We start from the raw sequence: 15,674 nt of genomic DNA, 5'->3' as shown, positions 1-15,674 counted from the left end.
ATTTCAGTTTCTGTCATAATTTTGTTTGTGTTCTTTCTACTGTCATTGGCTTTTATTGATCGTAGACTCTTGACCCTTCATACACTAATGTCATCAGCTTGGCATATATTCTTACAATCTCCAATTCTCTTCCATTTTCCCCCTTCCTTTGCAATGTAGTGCTGCTACCTTGAGTGCAGACAGAAGTGACAATTTTTGCCCAGTCTGGCCACGGAAGGCAGCTTTTAGCTGTGACCAAACACAAGTGCACAGCTGCAGACATCTTAAAAAAAGGCTGATTGGGTGAAAATATGACCCCTCATTGCATGAGGTATGATAAAGACATTTCAAAATGTAGCATCTTTTGTAACTTGTGTCTGCAGAGCTCCCAGCCTGTCTGTTTTCAGATTGGGAGGAGGAGAGGGAGCAGAGGGAGTTCAATCTGGGGGGTTTTCATTCCCCCCGGAGGGTGGGGTGGGTGGATTGTAGCCCCCCACCCCTGAAGTGGGAGGACTCCAATTCACCCACCCCACTCTTCAGCACCAGGTGGGGAGCCCCAAGAACAAGCTCCCTCCACTACCTTTCCCTCCTCCCATTCTGCAAACTGCAAGCACTGGGCACTAGCAGAGAGCCATGACCACTGTTGTGGGAACCTGACTGCAGACTCCCAGCAGGCAGCTAGATTCCTCTCCCCCTGAAACTAACAGGGAACTTCTGTTTGGTTTGGGGTAACGTTGTAACTCAGAACTCTTTGCAAAAATTATTCTGAGTTACAGTTAGGAGCTGCACTTCTGTCTGCACCCTTGTGATAGAGTCCCTTTCCCACAGTGTGCTCTACCTTCACTGCCACCTCCTTTTGTCCTGCATCTTCCCTCATTTCTGCTGCTTGCTTTTGTCATTTTGCTTTTCCACACATACATCCCCCATAACATTCTAGTTTTCTGGCAAGGTTCAGTGATTGTGCTTCATTGAAGTTCCCCCAACTCCTAGAGTAACAGATTCTTAGCTTTTTGCTATTACAGGCAGCCCCAGCTTACCACTCTTAATTGGTTCCAGAGAAACCAAGTGCTAAGCGAAACTGCATTAAGCAAAACTCATTTCCCCATAAAAATGAACGTAAATAGAGATTAATTGGTTGCTGTGTGCCTTGCTGCTGCCTCTCCCCACTCCCCCGCCCACCTGCCAGCGCTCTACCCCATGTACCAGCTCAGGCCTGTGCTCCTGCTGCTCTGCTCTGGGACCCTACCGGTCCTGGCCCTGGGCACTGGCTTGGGTCCCATGCTCATGCCCAGCCCCACCTCGCTGCTTCTCACTGCTGCCGCCTCTCCCCACCCCCTCACCTGCCTGCTGGTCTCTCCAGCCCCTCTTGCCAGCCCAGGCACTGGCACTTCTGCTGCCGGGCACCAATGCAGGCCCTGTGCTCCTGCCCCACTCTGGGCACAGGCCCCTGCTGGCCCTGGCCCCAGGCACTGGCGTGGGCTTGTGCTACTTGTCTCTGTCACCACCGCTTCTCCCCACCCCCCTGCTCTCCAGCCTGGGCACCTGTGCTCCTTCTGCCCTGCTCTGGGTGCGGGCTTTCACTGGCCCCAGCATGGGCCAGTGGAAGCCCACAGGCCACATGCTCCTGGCCCACACCCAGCACAGGCCACATGCTCCTGCCCCCCACCCTGGGTGCGGGCCCTTGCCAGCCCTGGCCCCAGGCACTGGCTTGGGTCCTGTGCTCCTCCCCTCTTTTGCAGCCACTTGTCTCTACCCCCCCCGCCCACTCCAGCACCTGTGTCAGCCTGGGTCCGCGCTTCTGCCATCCCACCCTGGGCCCTCATGCCTGCCTGCCCACTCACTGCCACTCATTCACCTCCCACTCGCCACCACTGCTGCTTCTCCCGCCCTGCCTGCCTGCCGAAACTCTGATTCCACTGAGTGCTATAGCGAAAATGGCTGAGCGCTCAGCAGAATCGGGTATCAATTCCAAATGAGCGCTATAGTGAAATAGTGCTAATTGAAACTGCATTAAGCAGGGGTTGCCTGTAGTAGTTTGGGTTATAACATGAATAATGCTATGCTGGAAAAACTTCTGCATAGGGTAAAAAAATCAATGGAGCAAGAACCTCAAAATCCTAAACTCCCTTTAGAAATCTAACAAAATTGTCAAACAAATTTAAAATGTCTTGTTATACATCTTTGATACAATTCTGATGTTTTTAAACATTTGATATCCTAGCAGTCATTTTATATCATACATTTCAGAAATGAGGAAAACTAGTTTATTTCACTGATGCTTTATGAATATACTATTTTTTTACTCAGTGATATTTCATCAAGTGAGCTCATTAAGAATGAATAGCCTTAACCAAGATTTGGTTGTCTTCTTCCTAGCCTATTACTTTGCTAATGGAATCATCAGATGCAATGAACCTTGCTTGTTTAACAGCTGGATACTATAGACTGCTGGTTGATTCAAGGCGCTCAATATTTAACATGGCCAACAAGAAAAATACAGGAAACCGAGAAGCAGGTATTTCTTATATCATGCATTAATAGTTGTCAAGTGTATACAAAAAGGGCAAACAAGGTTCCTTGGGTGAATTTGATATCTTTTATTAGACCAACCCGAATAGTTGGAGAATAGTTATTAAGCAAGCTTTTGAGTTCAAAAACCCTTTGTCAGGTTAAGGAGGTTTCATCAGTTGGTGTATGCTCTTCCTGGATGGAATGAAAAGTAAACAAGCCAGGGGCTGGGCTGGGGAAGGCATGATGACCTAAAATAAGGTCCATGAAGGCAGGATCTTATTGAAACAGATGTAACCATACAAGGCAGAACAGATGACTAGACTGTGGCTGAGGGCCCTGGTACATGTTCAGATTAAAGCTGGATAGAAATCAACTTTTACACATTTTCTATCACTAATTTTACAGCTGGTTGGCTCTTTTGATAGGTGGATAGTCATTTTTCTCATGTGATAATTACTTTGTACATGTAGCTGTTCTAAATTTGTTGTGTGATTAACCAGTTTATTGTGTAATACATGTAATGTGTAGCAAGGGCCTGACTGTTATAATGTTAAAGTTAGATTCATGGTGTTTTAAAATTCAGCCTTTGATAACATCCCAAAGGTAAAATAACACCATTTTGGGGACAGCTGCAACCTCTCTGTGCAACATTGAGAGGAAAAAGCAGGAGAGTCGAAGTGGGTAGATATGGGGTGTAGCGGAAAGTGGGAAACGGTTTAGTATATGTAGAAGTGAATGGGCATCGGGAAGCACAGGTGGGTGATAGCCAGGGAAGCAGAAGTGAGTGAAGTGAGGTGGAGTGGAGATTTGAAGTTCTGGGTATCTTTGGGAGAGTCTGTTGTTCTGTACCTTGTGGGTTGTTTTGCCTTTTATTGTAAGCCTCCCTGAGCCTTCTTGGGGAGGGCAGCCTATATCTCTAATAAAAAAAAAAAAACAAAAAAAAATGAATGACATGTCCAATATACTCCTAATGCCTCAATTAAATAAATAAATGATAACCTATTTAAACAGTTATTTTAACATTTTCTATATCTAAGAATATGAGGTGCTGTGTTTCTTTTAATGAGTCTTAAAATATGATTTTACCTAGCTCTTGTTTTATTCTGTAATCTTATCATAAAACCATCTGGCTAAGATTAATTCTTAAATCTAAAACTCCTTAACATAAAGTAGAAATGAGTTTGGAAATGCTTTGACTGCTGAACACAGCTATCCTATTCAAAGTACAGATTACACAGGATTAACAAATTATTATTATCAAATTGCATGGAGTGACTCCTTTGTTAAACAACTGTTGCTTTTATGTTTTTATATTATAGGAATTGAAAGCAGAGGCAAGCTCCATGCTCCTGAGTGGAATTGTATACCAAAAACTACCACATTTGCGGCTGAAGGAGATCGAGAGGCCCATATTACTTTTGTGGACCCAAAACAGAAAATGGCAGATCTCTCTGAAAGTCCCTTATGTCAAAAAGACCACAGGCATCTGTACATAGAAAATACCTATAATTCAGGTGGATTTGATGAGCAGCTAATAAAGCCAGGTGGCCCCACTGAGACAGAAGCAAACAGAGGTTTAAATCAGCAGTCATTGCTGTCACTTTCAGGATTGGAATCAAGCAAGAAAGCACAGGATTCACCAAGGGGAGCAAAAGTATCCTTTATTTTTGGAGATCACAGTTTGGATGGCATCAGTCCCCAAACTCTTGGCTATGAAAGACTTTTGGATGAAAGTCCAGAAGTGTTAGAGAAGCAAAGAGCAATTTATATTAATAATGCCAATGATATGAAAGGTCTAGAATTGTCGCCAGATGCTGAAAGCATTCAGTTTGCTGCAAATTCTGTTTACGCAAGCATAAATGATGGCAAGATATTTGGAGCTGCAGAAGGGATAGAAGAGCCTTTATTGCATGACATTTGTTATGCAGAAAACACAGATGATGCTGAAGATGAAGATGAAGTGAGCTGCGAGGAAGATATTATGGTAGGAGAAATTAATAGGCCCGCCATTCTCAGCCTTTCTGGTTCTAGTGATGACATTATTGATTTGACCTCACTCCCCCCTCCAGAAGGTGATGATAATGAAGATGACTTCTTATTGCATACCTTAAACATGGCCATTGCTGCTCCTCCTCCTGGCTTCAGGGACAGTTCAGATGAGGAAGACTCTCAGAACCAAACAACACAGTATAGAGAAGAAAAGGAGCAAGCTAGTGATCCAGGAACTGATGACATTCCAGTGTCACTCATTGATGCTGTCCCTACTAATACAGAGGGCAAATGTGAAAAGGGGCTAGATGATGCTGTAGTCTCTACTCTTCAAGCACTAGAAGCTTTGGCTGCTTCAGAGGAACAGCAGACAAATGACAATTCAGGTTCTTTCGCCATAGTTACATTTATTCATTGAAAACCATCCCATTTCATTCATTTGAACCGTTTAGTGTTGGAAACATTCCATTTTCTATGTTTTTACCATCATTTACATGCATCACATTCCATGTCATGTAGTGGAACTACCAGTATGTTGTTAAGTTGTTTTTTTTTTCTTGGGACCTGTGCAATAAACTCGAGTATTCTTACAAACATATTTTTGTATTTAACACACCCCATTTACTTATCAGTTTATCCAAGTGCCTCAGATGCTTTCATTAATTGACTCTTATTTTTTGTGGCTTGCAGGTGTAGCAATCTTGCGAGCATATAGCCCTGAGTCATCTTCAGATTCTGGCAATGAAACAAACTCTTCTGAAATGACCGAAAGCTCTGAACTGGCTACAGCACAGAAACAGTCAGAAAATTCCACACGTATGTTTTTGGCCGCTAGTGAAGGCTACCAACACCTCATGGAAGAGCAGACAGAGTTCCCCATTGCTAAGAATCAGGCTGGAGGATCACTTATGAAATCCTCGCAGTCTTCGATTAATCGGCAAGCTGCAGAGCTACAATCAAAAGTTGTGCCTTCAAAGCAGATTCTTCATTCAGATAACATGGAAATGGAACCAGAGACTATGGAAACAAAATCGGTCACTGACTATTTTAGCAAATTGCACATGGGGTCCTTGGTATATTCTTGCACTAGTAAAAGGAAAAATAAGGTGACTGATGGAGAAGCAAAAGCAGCCTCTGATGGCAATGCAACTGTGAAAAAGCAGCCGGGAACTAAAAAAGCAGAGACTGATGAAGACCTAAAAGGTAAATTTGGTAGTCTTGCATCAAGAGACAGTCAGCATGCAAGTACTTTTAATATGGAAAGACCTGCTTTTCGCCAAAGATGGTATGCTGCTTCTGATGATGGAGCATCAGATAAATCAAGCTCAGAAATAGTGAATGGGAAGACATTTCCAAGAGTTTCTGGCCTTGGTAAAACAGAAGTTGACTGTAAAGATGAAGTGGATCCTGAAGTGGATCAGGATGATATTTTAGGACTTAGCCAGAGTGAAGGCTTTTTGTCTGACATGACTAGTGTGTCTTCAGCCAAAGACCTAAATGACACAGAAGATGTGGAGTTATCTGCAGATGACCATCCCTCAAAGCTTCCAGAAGCTGAGCAGAGTGTGGCAAGACTTTGTGAATATCACTTGGCCAAGCGCATGTCCTCTCTGCAAAGTGAAGGCCATTTTTCTCTGCAAAGCTCCCAGTGCTCTTCAGTGGATGCAGGTTGCAGCACAGGCAGTAGCACTTGTGCTACCCCCATTGAATCTCCTCTTTGTACTTCTGATGTTAAGCACATTATTTCTGATTCATCAGTTAAGGGCATTGGCTATATCCCAGCAGATGAAAGAGCTGCCATTCTTCCAAACCATGGAGGAACTTACAAGGAGCTACATCAGCAGTCTGAGGCTGTGTGTCATAGAATGACAGTGCCTGTCATGCATTCAGCAATTAACGCTGAACCATTATTTGGCACTTTGAGAGATGGATGTCATCGGATCCCCAAGATAAAAGAAACTACAGGTACAGCAATAATAAAGCACTTCTGAAGCACATATTTAATAGGGAAAATGTGTAAAAACTAGGTGTGAAGATTGTTGTCCTTATCTGAAAGAATATTGTCAAGCTGCAGTGGACAGTAAAATTAGACCTAGACCATTTCTGTTCATTTTCACTTTCTGTTTCTAATGTGTGAATGTACCGTTGGTTCTTAATTACTAACACTGCAAAGAAATATTTGAATTAACCCCCCTCCCCCACAATTGCATTTTATTAAACAGAAGAAAAAAACATTTCCATTTATTATTTGCTTTCAAAAACTGTTTTCTAGTCTAAATTCTCTATGACATGATGGATACTGGAAAGAATATTGCTTGGATGTTATGCCACAGTGTCTCAAATGTATATTTCATTTGAATTTCTGAATACATAGGGCCAGATCCTAGTCCACCTCTTAGGCACCCAAGTGACTTGGAGATATGTAAGTGTGATCCAGTTCAACCATGTGCAAATTCTTGAAGAACCATTAATGTTCTCCAATATGTCTCATTTTAACCTTAAGACAAAGCAGTAGCATAACTAGGGGTGGGTAAGAGGGGATCTCATTCTGGGATCAGGTTAGAAGGGGTGCTGGAATCACCCCCCACCCTGTGGACTCTTGGTAGCTCCAAAGGTGAGCATGGTCTAAATTCTGCTTCACTTGCTAGACACTTAACACATAGCTGATGCAGTAGGCTTTATAGGACCAGGGTCAAGGAGGCATTTTACTTCACCTGCAGGGTAACATAGTCTTCTATACTGTAACTGGGGAGTCAGTATAAAGCTAGTGGTGCCCTGATCTGAGTTCTGCTTCAATCTGCAGAATCATACAGGTCCCATACATTTCAATGGAAAGCCCTTGGAGACCTCCACAGAGAGGGCCTCAGTTACCCAGGAAACATGGGACTCCCCAATCATTTCAGTGGTAAATTTTCATCTCTGCTGTGATGTATCGGATGACTGGTTGGAATTCCACTTATTCTCCCACCTCCCCACACATACTTATCTTAACAGGGCTTCTTACCTGAGCAAATAGACACTAAATAGACAACTGTCATTCTCTTTACCAACCAGTATTAAGCTGCTTCTCCTTCTCAAGTAGCTTAATGATTACAGCATTTAGCCAGAATGTGGGGAACCTGGGTTTTGCCCCACCCAGGTTTTGAATCCACACTTCCTGTTTGTACTCGCACTTCAACTTTTTCCTGAAAAGCCTTTTTTCAGCCATTTCTGCCCCACAACCATCTGGTTAGGGCATCCTAACCAGATGCATATGGGGCAGGCTGCCCTAATCAGACAGCAGAAATGGCTGAAAAAAAGCTTTTCACCCCTTGGTATTGAAGGTACCCACTGAGCAGCCAAGAAAGAGTCCTAGAGGTAGGAGGGAGCCCAGAGTTCCCACCTTCCTGGCCCCTGCTCCCTATTTATTTTACCCAATACCTTTTTAATGCCAAATACATTATACACAGTGATGCCAGTAGGTTATAGTACTACTGTAGATTTTATTTCAGTAAGAAGGGGCAGGATCCAGCTCACTGGAGTTGCAACAGTACAGGTGGGATGGGCTTTGCGCTGTAGTTAACAAGGTGATTTGGAAAGAAATGCATCATCAATCCTTAGTATGCCCTCTCCACCCTTCTGTGTAAGCCAGGTGTAGTAAGAGATGCCACAGGAGAATTGGTTTCAGGAGAGATCTGACAGCAGAGTCAGCTGGTATCCTTATGACCAATCTACAAGGCTTTCTCCTTCCTCTCCCCAAACATAGAGAAATATGTCTTCATGTCTTCATGTTAGGGTTCTTAGGGAAAGCCTTCCAAGAGGCTTCTCTTACATGAAGAAATACTATTACAAGGAGTGTTACTGGAGTATCTAAGTCAGCCTTATTGGATAGGCATTTCAAGCTGATAGTTGTGAAGAAAACTTGCTGTCCCATGAAGGCTGTTTGTATGGGGGGGGTTCGAATGGTTCTATGCCTTTTAAATTGCAAACAATGTAGAACAGTTTCCATTTCCTTGAGCCACCATCAGACACTCTTGCTTATTCTTCTTGTTTCTTGATGTTCCTTTCCTCTCTTGGCTGCTTGCGGTCCTGTCTGGCCTGTGGTCTGGTGATTAGGAAACTGCCTTTGATGAGGAAGGTTGGGATTTATATCCCCTCAACAGGAGGTGGGCCTAGAATCTGAGTCTTCCATGTCCTGCTTTGGTGCCTTGACCTTGAAGTCTACTGGGCAAAAAGTAGGCACCAGCAACATGCTGTTCTCAGTACAGTGTTAACCAGCAACTAGTCAGAGCCCTTGTTTTTCTGCAATTTGGAGGCTTGGTCTGATATTTTTGTGTGTCTGTTGCAAAGTTGAATTGCAATGGAGCATAAATGCAATTCTATACCTTTGCAGCAGCATTGAATCACTTCCAAGCATACATGGCAGGACAATTTTAGTTGCATTATGTGAAAATGTGGCTGCATAAGGAATTCAGGCAAGTTAGCATGATTTGAGGTGTTGCACAAGATGAAGCAAAATTTTGTATGATGCAGATGCCTAAAAATTATATAAATGTCAGGTGTCTCACCAGTGGAGTAGAATTCTGCCCTTGCATGCCTAAGTACATGCTCACTAAATGTAACAGGATCTTTACAGCTAGATTTATGGCAATTTAGGAGAGAAAAATCTGAGATTAATTACTATACACTAAGTGTACCTACCATTTCTAACACCCATCAAGGAGCAAACTGTCTGCAAATTTATAGTGTAGTGTGAATATATGGCTAGTATTTCTTTCACTGAAATAAAGAATATTTATCTCTTGATAAGCCATTGAAAGAAAATAAGAAAGTTGCATTGTTGATAGGCCAGGGAAAAGGCTCAGAGCACTAACCGTATAGAAGAAATGTCATTCATTAAGTATGAATTCATTTAACTTGAAATCTGCTTGTAAGTGTATCCTGTAAGGACAGCTTATCAGAGGCGGGCAATTATTTTGGGCAGAGGGCCACTTACTAAGTTTTGGCAAGACATCAAGGGCCACATGACAGGCAGCCAGGGGCAGATAAATATTACTTTTCTAAAATTTTTAGGGACCCCGTGGGCCAGATAGAATGGTCTGGCGGGGTGCATCCGGCCCGCGGGTCGTATTATGCCCACCCCAGCTTACATGTGATTAAGTTAGTACAACATTTTCAAGAGATTTTATAAATGTTGGGGTTTTTTTAAATTAGTTTAACAAAAGATTTTCGCTCAGGTACAAACAAACCCTTTATTAGTTGCAAATCAAACAGCAGCAATATGTTAATGTATGAAAACCAGAAAAATGAAATATCATAAACCAAATGAAGCAATTTCTTCTCACTGCCTTAGACTGGCCTAAGACAAACCTACCTTAATAGCTTTAAAAGGAAAGCAGGAACATGCTGCTCAGGAAAGTGCATGATCACTTACAATGCATCTCTTACATCTGCCGATTTATTTAATGATACAAGTTAGTTAAATCACTGTAACTGAACCCTGAAGGAAACAAGGTTAAAACCGAGAGAGGTAGTTAGCTTTGTGCCTCTGACGTCAGGCTGAATGCATGGTACAGTTAAAGCGGCAATGATTGTGCACCCTGTGTTGTCATAGAAGCGTGCAAGCATAATAGTTGCATCCTAAAAGCTATTATCCATATTGATATGGATATAATTGTTATGACTGTCTATATCCCAAGAACCCATTTTGGGGGAAAGAGGGGGAGTATAAAGGGACACAAATTATCAAATTATTTCAATTTTAATTAAATAACAGATTTTTCAATTTGCTAATATTCTTTGAAGTGCTAAATAGGAAATTTCCATTCCATGTACCTTAGGGGTTGTTTGTGGAAATGTTTTTGAATTTCATTCCTACTGTCTCCATTTTTAAATCAGAGTAGGCTAATGCATAAATATACATAAATGTGAACATGTTGATGGATGTTCCATATTTAGTGACATACCAAAATCTTTATCTTTCCTGAAAGACAAACGTTTATGCATGAATGGTATATTAAGTGAAACGGAGACCTTTAAAAATATTAAGAACCCGTCTGGACAGTTTATTTCCAAAAAGAAAAGAAAAGGTGGAGGAGGGGAAGGGAAGGACAGTATATAAAATATATCTAGAAATTCAGTCTACATGTTATCAGAGTGATGCTTAATTATTCTCTCTTGTTCTTCTACTACCCCTAGTGTAGCTTTCACAGAGCCTGAAAAAGGAAGACAAGGAGGCATGCCTTCAACTTTTCCTAACCAGCCTCCAGCTGACACCATCATGCTATCATCCATGTTATCAGAATCAAAGGTGCCAAGTCAAAATCAAAACTCTTGTGACATTCCCAAAGCAAACCAGGTATGTGAGGCAGCAGTCAGTTTACGGCCATATGACATCATTGGAGGAAGCCTCAGGATGCCATGTAGCAGAAAAGTTTTGAGACGCAGTAGCAGCAGCATTGTTGCCGGGTCCACAGGCATTGAGATGCTCTTTGAGAAAAAGAAGGCTGCAGTCAGTTTGAAGTCTCTAGACATCATAGAAAGAGATGAATCCAGGTCAGAGAAAAGGGTAGAACTCCCACTGGGCAGAAAGCTATCAAAAAGCTATTCGCAAAGTTCTATGAATGTCACCAGTGACAGTAAAGAGAATAAAAAATCTTCACTCATGAGCGCCATTCAAAAGGACTCCAAACAGTATAGAACGTTGCCCTTACGAAAGCTGGATGCCAGCAACTGGAGATGTCATGGCCCGTTTAGCTACTGTTTCCTAAGCCGAAGAAATGATGATGATGATGATGTACACAACAACCAGCTCTCTTGCCTCTATGAACCACAGATCCCATGTGAGTTACTAGAGCCAGTCAGTCAGTCTTTCTCCATTGAAACTGAGAGGAACGCTGTTGAGTCACCCCAAACTGAGGCAAACTACACACATGACAAAAGCAATGCTGAAGACCAAGGTGGCCAAATTGATATGAACCTCGATGACATGGCCTTTGATGCACGAATCGCCAGAATCAATGTGATGAAGGAGAAAATGTATGCAATGCCTGATGGATTTCTTGCAGCACAAAAGGATGCCAATGAGCTACTCTCACTGGTCCGAGGATGTGTGGAGAAGAGAGAAGATCTACATCGGGAAACATATGACCTTAAACTTTCTCAGTACAAACAACTGTTATCTATAGAATCAAGACAGTTGGGAAGTGCCTGCAGGAAAATGGCCATGGCTGACAAAAGCCCTGAGGAAATGCTTTTAGCTATGACTTCCAGCTTTCAAGTACTCTGTTGTTTAACAGAAGCCTGCATGCGTTTAGTTAAAGTCATGAACTCTGAAACACAGCAGCAGGAAATTATAGCTAAGATAGATGAGGTTGTCATAAACTACATTTGTCTTCTGAAAGCTGCAGAAGCAGTGTCAGGCAAGACCTCCGGTGATCCTAGCATTAAACTCTTGGCTCGACATTCAACTACCATGGCTGCTATTGTAAGCACACTAACACGTTCTCTTAAAATGCTTTTAAATAAATAAATAAAACAAAAGTCACTTCATAATATACCTTTGCAAAGCCATACATGAAAACTTTTATTTACTCTATGTGTATGAACTAATGTAACAAACTCAGCTCTCTCTGTATATTTTGTTATTTTATATAAAATAGGTATGAGATTAAAAAAAAGTTATAATACCGAACATTGACAAAGTACTGACCAGTTCTATCCTTCTGTTTGTATAAAAACAAAAACAAAAAACAAAAAATTCCCATACAAGAACGTGTTGACATTTGGCTATTTTTCATATAGCCAAATCTACAGGTGTAGAAAGTGAGCTTTTACAGCCTGTTATGACAGAGGAATTGTTTCCTGTTCCCTCCAAGTTTACACTTGGAGAAGACTCTGTGTTTAGAAATAAGAAGTGGAATCATAATGTATATAACACAGTATTTAATGTTTTAAAATTATAATTTTTAAGCATTGGAAATAACAAAAGGACATTTAAAATCCAAGAGACTATTACAACTTACTAGAGAATATATATATAATAAATGACTTTTGTTCATATAGTTGGGTTACCTGATTCTTCTTTTCTAGGAAGTGTTTCTTGTGTTGCAAATAGAGAAAGATCCCATATCAGGATCCCATATATTATGTGGTAAAATATTGCATTTTAGGAACTATGGGAAAAGTGAAGGGTCCCTGGAGGATGGGGCAGCATACTGAAGAAGGTGAAAGAAAGCTAGAGTGAAATGTTTCTTTCTTCAATGAAAGGACATATGGGGAATCATTGTTTTCATTCAAGACAAAAAACAGAGCTAAGGAAAAGAGAAGCCAGAAGAAGTTGTTAGGAAGTTCCCCTACTTACTACATTTTTATCATGACTAAATGAATCATGCCTAATTTGGTAAGTACATGTTCCCACAGTAATCTTGAAGTTAAACAACCACCAAGGCAAGAGATTTCAGAGTTTCCTCTATTAGGCTTCAAAATGAGAATCATGTAGCTAATTTACTGGATGTACTTGATGTAAGTAATTACTGCACATTTTTTCCCATAATTTCACATACAAGGCCTGAAAAACCAACAAACAAATTAGTCCTGGTTTGAAAAGTGCTGTGTTGTATCAAAAGCCAAGCTTTCTATTCTGAGTGAGGAGGCCTAAACCATTAGAATGGAATTGGCTTTTGTTAAAAAAAAAACAAAACAAAACAACCTGAGTCACTATGGTTGCAAAGAATAAGCTATCATATAAAAAACCAAGCAGGGTTGTTTTCTTGAATCAGAAAAAAAAAACCTTCCAGGGACTTGACTCCAGCATATAGGTGCATAAAGCACCACAGGAGTGAAATTTAGACAACTATAATCAGTTTCACTGCTGATATTTCTGGTTCACTGATGGCATTTCATTCTGAACAGCAGGAAATTTCTCATCTGTGGTGTCTGAGCATTTTGAACTGAAAAGATTAAGAATTTTTTTTTAGTTGGGTCTTGTTCTTTTGCTCTCTTTAAACACCAGTAACAAGTTTGAGGCAAAGGGTAACATTTTCAAGCATGCCAACGTGATTTGGATGCTTACTTGTCAATTTCAAAATGAGACACTAAGAACCAAAGTTCCATTAATCTTCAATCAAATTTCACTCTTTAGCTCCTTAGCGCCTAAATAAGATCATGGGATGAAAGAGATCTCTTGGATCAAAGAATCCAGTTCCCTGCAGTCTCAGGCAACCAGGACATATAAAATCCATTTAATAAAATGGCCAAGCTTCATCTTCAAAGGAGTTTGTTTTTATGTTTGTTAATGGAGGACTGTTCCAGTACATCACTGCTCTGACATTTAGATACTTCTTGCTTTTTTTTTGCTTAAATTTATTCATGACCAGTTCATAGCCATTGTTTTTGTGATAACATTTTCCTTTAAACAGCTCTGCCCACCCACACCACCCCCATTGTTTATCACCCCAATGTATTTTTAGAGAGCAATGTCTAAAATCTCTAGATCCCTTCACAACCATGCTACACTAAACTGGCTACTGTCTAAAAGTGGGCTATTGTTAATAACCACGATCATCCTAGGAGCCCTTCCCTGCACCTGTTTTAGTTTAAATTCATCTTTCTCAGCAATGAGTAACCAGAACTGTACACAATTCCAGAGGAGATCCCACATATACTTTGTACAATGGTTAATACTTTTCTTTTATTGGAAATAACTTTCCTAGGAAGCCTTTTTCACAGCTGCATCCCTACTCTTCCTATAAATGCCTAATACAGCCAACTCTTTCCCCTCCTCAGACACTTCCAGTTGATGAATTCTCATAGCAGAAATACTACTTGTTGTCCCTAAGTACATGTACTTGCACCTCCTAGTATTAAACTCCATCCAGTTTCCTTTTGTCCTTAAAGTCATCCAGTGCTTCCTGCATATCTTGATTCTCCTCTGCGTTGCTGATGCCTCCCAACTTTGTCACCAACAAATTGCATTGCCATGTTCCTTCTTTTATCCATTAATGAACATATTAAATAGTAAACAAAAGCAATCCTTGCGTAATAATACTATTAACCTCCCTCAGACTTAAGAGTTCCTCTTTCAATACATTCCCATTGTTATCTCCCCTACAGCAACTTCCATATTATGCTCACTAATCCCCAGTTTCTGTAGTTTTGACAGCTATTTTACTGAAGTCAGGATTGATTAGATTGTCTGCATTTCCTTTGTCTAAAAAAATAGTTAATTTATTCAAGAAAGACCTCAAATCAATCTGGCATTTTCTAGTCTGGCATGGATAACCCCAAATTGCAATTTATCCCATTTCCTAGGTACCTCCATGTCTTATTTTATTCATTTCTTAAGTATAAATACAGCCTTTGCTATTCTGCATTCTTGATTTGACAAATTTATTAAGAATTCTTGCAGCTGGTCTTCTGATTTCATGAGCCAGTTCTTTCAGGATTCTGGGAAATTTTCCAGTCTCTTTGTGACCATGTTAATTTTTTTGAGTTTTGTATACACTTCAGATGTTGTAAATTCAGTTTCCTTTCTCTTGTTCTCATTACTCATTGTGCCTTTGCTGTCCATGGTCAACATAATCCTCCTTTCTGAGAAATAATGCCAATTTTTCAGGTAGGTTTGGGACCATAGCAGGATTACATTTAATTTCTATCCCATCCTTGCTGTGGAAGCCTTGTTTCTTTTTTCATTGTCTTTCTACTTATATGGCAAAAGAACCTTTTGCTATCTAATATCCTTTGCAAGATCTAATTCAGTTTGACTTTCCACCAGTAGAAATCTTTTCAGGAGAGGGAATGTACAGATGTTCAGCTGCAGCTGCCACCTCTCCCCTGCTCTCCACACCTTCACCAGACTGGGATGACTTTGGTCTGGGGAAGACGTTCAAAGCAATGATTGCTCCACTCCTTCTGGTCCCTCAGGGAAGCAGAGAATTGGGGAAAGATTGGGATCTGGGGAATGGGTGGAGAGCAGCCTCCTCCACCCTGCTGTTGGTCTTCAGAGCCAGAGTAGAGGGAGCAGCATGGCAAAGCCCCCACCTCCTCAGACCAGAGACCCCACTGCTGCAGTACCTTCCTGGACCAGTCCAGATCAGATTTGCAAGTGTTCACTCTTGCAAGAGATTTTGTTCTTACAGGGAGGTTAATTCAAGTTCAGACTGGAAGATCTGTCTCCTAGGAGGGGCATGTTCCCACTGGTGAAACTGAGAGAATAC

General features: G+C 41.2%; 1 protein-coding gene across 4 annotated transcripts in view; it reads left to right on the top strand.

Annotated features, from left to right (window-relative positions):
• FRMPD4 (FERM and PDZ domain containing 4) overlaps positions 1–12,519 on the top strand; it is a 490,887-nt gene extending 478,368 nt beyond the window's left edge. For 3 of the 4 annotated variants that reach the window (XM_019495129.2, XM_014607778.3, XM_019495130.2), the window contains 4 exons: positions 2,356–2,494; positions 3,810–4,865; positions 5,170–6,444; positions 10,662–12,519. In XM_019495129.2, the coding sequence (XP_019350674.2) occupies positions 2,356–2,494; positions 3,810–4,865; positions 5,170–6,444; positions 10,662–11,989 (3,798 nt within the window). In that variant the 3' untranslated portion in view covers positions 11,990–12,519. Of the gene's footprint in view, positions 1–2,355; positions 2,495–3,809; positions 4,866–5,169; positions 6,445–10,656 lie in introns of all 4 variants that reach the window. The other variant, XM_019495131.2, reaches the window with a different exon arrangement.
• Positions 12,520–15,674: the final 3,155 nt, after the last annotated feature.

The sequence above is a fragment of the Alligator mississippiensis genome, chromosome 1 (genome assembly GCF_030867095.1).
Source record: "Alligator mississippiensis isolate rAllMis1 chromosome 1, rAllMis1, whole genome shotgun sequence".
Lineage (NCBI taxonomy): Eukaryota > Metazoa > Chordata > Crocodylia > Alligatoridae > Alligator > Alligator mississippiensis.
The sequence above is the reverse complement of the archived record's forward strand: the minus strand, read 5'-3'. Positions and strand labels throughout refer to the sequence as shown.